We start from the raw sequence: 7088 nt of genomic DNA, 5'->3' as shown, positions 1-7088 counted from the left end.
GTTGTAAAAGTTCAGAATCAGAAACACATGAAGTCAAGTAATTTTTAATATTCATGATAACAAACCAACACCAGAGATCAAAAGCATTTGATTGATGACTCAATAACACCAACTTACCTTTATAAATCACTTATAATATGGTAACGTGTGGTAAAGAAGGGTCTCAACTGCTTATTCAACTTCATAGGTGATGCCTGACCTGCTGAGTTCCTCCAGCATTTTGTGTGTGTTGCTTTGGATTTCCAGCAGCTGCAGAATTACTTGTGTTTACTGGAGATCAATAATGTAACTGTGTCAATTCAATATTTATGTCTTCATTCCATAAGAACGGCTGTTATTGGTGTATAGTACAGGCACTGCAATGAGTTTGCCTGAGATCATGAAGATACAGTCGACCCTCCTTATCCACGAGGGATTGGTTCCGGGACCCCTCATGGATGCTCAAGTCCCTTATTCAACCTGTACCAATGCAGTGGACCTTAGGACCCAGCAGAACCCAAGACCTTATTTAACCTGTCTCAGTGCGGTGGACATTAGGACTCAGCAGTAAAGTTCTGAATCTGCAGTGTTTCTGTTCACGAAAATAATCATGATAAAGATTGAAAATAAAATGGAAATAATAAAGCGATCGGAAAAAAGTGAAATGCCATTGGTCATTGGAAAAGCGTTAGGCTATGTCAGTCAACGATCGGAACAATTTTAAAGGATAAAGTGAGAAAGGCTGTGCCCCAATGAAAGCTACAATTATTACTAAGCAATGCAGTGTTTAATTATTGGGTTTTGGTGGTTTTGGGTTTTGATCCTCCACATTAACCCGGCACGGTGGAGAGTGCACTCCATAGTGATCTGTCACTAGATTGAACTCGGGAACTTCCCGAGCCCGGCGCTGAAACATATGTTCTTAAGTGTTTTATATGCATAGAAAGGTAAAATATATACTATATATGAATGCAAATGTTTGACTAATTTACACTAAATACTACCAGATGTACCTGTTCCGACTTACTTAGTAAGAGAACTTCCGATTTTTTTCGATCCTGATCCATGATAACCCATGCACGTCCTCCCGTATACTTTAAGTCATCTCTAGATTACTTATAATACCTAATACAATGTAAATGCTATGTAAAATGGTTGTTATACTGCATTGTTTAGGGAATAATGACAAGAAAAAAAGTCTGTACATGCTCGAACAACAAGTGCTGGAAGAGCACTTCCTGGTTTTCGTGATTCGCAGTTGGTTGAATTCGCGGATGCGGAATTCGCAGATAAGGAGGGCAAAAGGCTATCTGGAAGTTTCAGGCTTCAGGCAAAAAATACCAGTTCCTTGAGAAAACAGTAAGGCTGTCTACGTGAGCAAACCAGTCAGCTATTATGTGCTTTTAAAATTCCATGCCACTATTTATTTTTGACAGATTATGCCTCTGTAAAAGATGTTAGGGATATTTTTCTACATTATGGGAATTATATAAATGTTGTTTTCGGGCTAGTCTGAAGTTAAAAGCATTTGGTTGATGATTCTGTAACACCAACTTACATTTATAAATCAGTTACATTATGGTAAAAACATCTCTGCAGAAAAATCACCCTGCATGATTCATCACTAAGCAATCTTCAACCAAATAGTTTTGCATAATGTTTCAGCATCAAAAAGTATTTGTCTAGTTTGGTACCTGCAGAGATGACATAGATATGGAAACATTTCAAACATCCCTGTAGTTGATTTTTAGCTCAAGAAATCAGTGATCAATACTACTGTATCATAACTTACATAAGCATCATCAATATTATCTCCCAAAATATGCGGCTTCATGACTAGAAGGGAAGTTACGTCTTTTACAAATCTCCCTAGTCATACACTTCATGTTGGACATACTGTATACTAGTGTTCCTTCATCATTTATTGGTCAAAATTGTACAGTTTACTCCCTATTTTTTGTGTCAAGATGTCCAATCACTTCAGCTTTATTGGACCTCCCAAGGCCACAGTCAAATCTGCTTTGATGTCAAGGCAGACACCTTGCCTCGCCTCAGGAGTTCAGCTGTAAACTGAATGTACTGGTGAATCACAGCTAGAAGAAACTTGGTGACACTTGTATCACTTTGTTATTGATGTAGATTGACTGTCTAGAGTCTAGGCAACATGTTCCCACTATAAGGAAGCTCTTTCTAGCAGACTTTTCCCACCAATCTTATTCTGTCATAGCAGCCCTGCATGAATTGGAAAATAAAAGCAAATTCCAGTAGATTCCCTTTAAACTACCAATTTAAAACCAGTGGGCAGTTCTAACCCTTCCTATTTAATATTAATCTGACTGTGCCATTAAGTACTTTGTGAAAATTATTTACAGTTAAATTCAGTTGGTAGAAAATCATGTTCTTTTCTAGAACTGTTGTTCAGTAACCTAATTCACAACAAAATCCAGTTACTGTACTGTTCAAACCAATATAAAGTCAAACAACACTGACCCACCCTTTCTCCTGGTGCAGATTTCAGTTTGCTCAGTGACAAATAGAATTGATCTAGTTTCCTGATTCATTTACTCCCTTTACTTACTAATTTACTGCCTGCCTCATTGACACTCACCTCCATTTAAAGCATTGTCTTACATTGACCTATCTTTTTCTGTTGATTTCTGAAAGTAAATCAAATACCTGAAATTCATTCCCTGATTATTGGTGCTAATAACTAGAACTTACATCTTGGACTATTGTTCACTGATAATGCACAAACTATCCTTTAATACTTCATTATACCTGAGCATTTTAATAAGAGACTCAATTCCATCCCCTAATCAATAGTAGATTTCAAAATCTATCTTGAAGAATAGAGCTGATACTGAACCTGGTTTACTTCCCACTGCTACTGATCAGCAGGTTATACCTGGAATGTATAAAGCTCTGCATTGCAAGTTCTAATTCCTGAAAACTCCTCACAAATTTCTTCCACTTGTTGAGTGACCTCAGCTGTTGATTATTCTGCTCAATTACAGTAGACAATGCGATTTTCTCTTCGAGCATGCTCTGCATCAAAGACCAGCAGGTGACTGGCCAGGGTTTCCTCGGGACCTGTCTTGATCAGTGATGGATTATTCTCCTGTGGAACAAAAGCGTAAATGAGAAGTCACAAAGTCACACAGTGAAACTGTCACAAAACATTGTCTAATGTGCACAAAGTTCTTCTGCTTTGATTCATGAACACCGAGACAGAGAATGTGTATGAGCTGCTGCTTTAAAAGAGGAAATGATGACCTTACATAGCCTGGCAACAATATGTGGTTAGGTGAAGGTGCACAGGCCCAGAACCATGCTTTTGAATCCCACAACTCCGCGGAGATAGTTAGCCCCTCTAAAGCACGGAATCAAGATACTAATAAATTAAGCATGTGCTTTGCGCTAAAGAAAAATCAGAAAACTGTCTGTTCAGTAACGCTAGTAAGTAAATAATGTACTCCATGGTGGTATATCAAAATGAACACATTCATGCTTAGTTAATTACATAACTTGTGTTGCTATCTTCTTAAACCCAACTTGTAAGCAAAAGCTTAAGTGTTTGAAAAGGATTTTTTTTTCCAATTCTTAAGATATTGGGTCATGTTTCAAGCAGAAAATATTGAAACAAGAAAACAGATAATTTCAAAAACATGAAAAAATAAATAAATGAAAATAATGAAACTCGATGTAAGTTTCAGTTAATGACTAATTAACTAAAACCAACAGAAACAAGTTTCATTATTTCCATTGATCATTATTGATACTCTTAGAGCGATTTTTGGGGTTAACACATGTAGCAATTAATTTACCCGACTTCAGGGTAAGTCGCCTTCCGATTTGAATATGCATTGAAGATTACATTTAAAAGACAGACCAGGAAACAGGCACTTAACTGATTGTCTACATATGCATGAGTGAAATCCACATCCCATTGCATGGAAAGGACAGTAATTAACGCTTATTAAGCAGATCCAAGCTTTTTAAATTGTCACGTGTAGCTCAAAGAAGGCATTCTAAATATGGACTTGTCTGAATTGTCCTGTATTTTCTTTTATCTTTAAGACATGAAGTGTGTGTAGTGTTGGGTCAGCAGACCTTTTTTGACCAAAAAGGTCTCGATGTGATGCCTGCTGTATCTTGTTTTGTCAACTAAAGAGGCTGCTTCATGCTATCAGTACCTTTCTGCAGTGACTTAATTCACGCAACAGAAGCGAGTTTAGTTATTTCCATTGATCATTATTGATACATTTAACATAACAATACATCAGTATCACTATGATTAACATTGGAACTCAGGCTACCCTGAACATAAATATGAAAGAACAGAGAGCCACGTGGGTGGTGAAAATTTTGAAAATGTAAAGACAGTAATGGAAACAACTGTAAAGAATTGAAAGTCATTGAATGGTTATTGTATATAATTTTATTTTTGAAAAAAGCATATTTTGTTTAAAAAAAAATTTGGAACTCAGGCTACATCCACACTACACCGGATAAATCCATAACCGAAGCTTTTTCTCCTTGTTTTTACCCTCCGTCCACACTAAAACGGTGTTTTCGTCCCCTGAAAGTGGAGCTTTTCAGAAACGCTTTCCAGGGTGGGTATTTCTGAAAACGCTGCTCGGGCAGATCAGTGTGGACAGGGTAACCGGAAAAATCTGAAAACGCTGTAAGACAGCAGCGCGCCATTTCATTGTTTTCCTGAACACAACCGAACAATTTCAGAACAGACGGCAACAAGACTGAAGCCAGAAGAGTTAGAAATGTGCTCACCAAATACTTTGACCCATAACTTACTGAATGAATAAGTATACTTACTTTGCCCTGTTTTCTGTCCTTGCTTGTATGAAGGTGGTTTACCTATCTATGCAAGTACTTCTCTGACAATAGATGTGTAACAGCCTAATGTAACATTGTATGGAAATACAAGATAACACTAATGCAGACATCTTGGCTCTCACGCAGGAGGACTTAAAAGTTAAGAAGTACAAATACTGAAGCATATGGAAGCAACCGACGGAGTTCACGGACAGCATAGCCTGGCTAACAATGAACATTGAAAAACACTGACTAACTCTGTTGCATTAATAAGGCTACTTGTTAAATGTGTAAAACATGTCTGCATTAATCTGCGGCATTAACTCTTCCGTCAAAACCTATTAGGAACTACAGTTTTATCGTACTGTAGTAATTTTGATAGTGTTCCAATTTGTTCTGTTTTTCACTTTAATACACAACTTGTTATTCAATTAAATTGTAGTTTGTCTTTTTGATACCTTTTTAATTTTTTCTCTGAATCCAGCTAATTGGGGCAACCACTTAACTGAGCCAAAATGTACTGGTCCCAATTAACCAGAATCTACTGTACAATATTCAAGTTGTGGCTTAACTAGTGCTTAACATAGTTTGATGATTTTTCTACCCTTATGTTCTAGTATGAACTAGAACACTATCTCCTATGCTATCTTACTCTCCTGATCTACCCATCTTCCCCTCTCTTACACTCCTCTTTCTCCACCCTCCACCCAATCCCTTTCTCCCCTTCCCTTCTGCAGTACACTCCAAGGTCTACCACCTGTTCCCCTGAACCTTGTCCATTATCACTTATTTTGCATTTCTTTGCCTTGTTTTCCCTCCCTGAATATCTGACCTCACACTGTTCCTGATTGTAACTATTAATCGCATACCCAATATTTGCATCATCCTTCATCTTGGTTCTTGCATTGTCTAATTTACTAATAACCACAACAAAAAGCAATGACCTTGCATAAAGCCTTGTGGAATCATATGCAAAAGCCCTCCCTTCAGTGAAGTAACCATCAACCATGATCCTTTGCTTCCTTTCTTGGGCAATTATTGGAAGCATCTGCAACCCATGATTTTTTTCTGATCAGTTTAATGGGTGGGGTCAAGCTAAAATCTAATCTACATCAAAATAACTCCTTCACAGACCTTTTACTACATTTTAAAAAATCTAGTTAATAAAACATGGTTTTTCTACAATAAACCTCAATCTCATTTGCACAGCCAGTTATTATTGCCCATCCCTAACTGTCCTTAAATAGAATTGCCTCATAGGGTAGTACAGAGGCTAGGTGAGTTAACATAATCATCATGAGTCATTGACAGATGAGACTGGGGTATAAACAACAATAATACTCCCTTCCTTTAAGGACAATAATGAATATAGAACAGTACAGCACAGTACAGGTCCTTCAGCCCTCGATGTTGGGCTGGCATTTTAATCTACTCCAGATCAACCTACTGCTTCCATCCCACAAAGCCCTCTATTTCTCTTTCATCCATGTGCCTATCTAAGATTCCCTTGAGTGCCCCTCTATGTATCTGCCTCTACCACTCCCCCAACCCTGGCAGCTCATTCCACACACCCATCACTCTGTGTTAAACCTGCTTCTAACCAATTTATATGAAAGGCTAGGCAACACACAATAGTTCGATCTTGGCCCAAAATGTCGACTGTTTACTCTTTTCCATATATGCTGCCTGGCCTGCTGAGTTCCTCCAGCATTTTGTGTGTGTTGCTTTGGATTTCCGGCATCAGCAGGTTTTCTTGTCTATATGAAAGGCTGTTGACTGATTTGAATCTTTTAACAGAACTTTCTCTAATAATCTGCATATTGCCCCGGTCTGGCTGACTGCCCAGTAACTCATGGCTTTGCTACTTCGACTTAAAGAAGATCTGATAACTAATACTGTTCTGTCATACTGTTCATTGTTCTGGGTAGTATTACTAGGATACAAATAAAATATATCTGCCTCCACTGGGTAGGACACATAGAAAATGTCAATATTATAAGTTTCCAAGCCAGCCATTCAGATTTTCAAAAAATTGCACATTTTAAGTCAAACTGAAAGTTAGAGACCAAATTCATACTTTCCCATAATGCATGGGGCAAACAGCACCTGTACTGTTGTCTACAAACCATTAGGTGGCAGTACAACATCACAACAGAGCAAGAAGTACTGTACTTTTTTATTTTCCTTAAAAATCTTTTTCTCAGTAAATCTGTATTATACATGCCAGCATTTGATAACTCAGCAATTTCAATGGAACAAGAAAGGCACTATTACAT

The 7088-nt window shown here is 37.7% G+C and overlaps 1 protein-coding gene across 3 annotated transcripts in view; it reads right to left on the bottom strand.

Moving 5' to 3' along the window:
* Positions 1-28: 28 nt before the first annotated feature.
* Positions 29-7088, bottom strand: part of zgc:154075 (uncharacterized protein LOC556929 homolog) — a 218357-nt gene continuing 211297 nt past the window's right edge. For all 3 annotated transcript variants that reach the window (XM_059952096.1, XM_059952095.1, XM_059952097.1), the window contains one exon: positions 29-3097. In XM_059952096.1, the coding sequence (XP_059808079.1) occupies positions 2984-3097 (114 nt within the window). In that variant the 3' untranslated portion in view covers positions 29-2983. The remainder of the gene's footprint in view (positions 3098-7088) is intronic.

The sequence above is a fragment of the Hypanus sabinus genome, chromosome 27, assembly GCF_030144855.1.
Source record: "Hypanus sabinus isolate sHypSab1 chromosome 27, sHypSab1.hap1, whole genome shotgun sequence".
NCBI lineage: Eukaryota > Metazoa > Chordata > Chondrichthyes > Myliobatiformes > Dasyatidae > Hypanus > Hypanus sabinus.
This window is presented reverse-complemented; position numbering and strand designations above follow the sequence as displayed.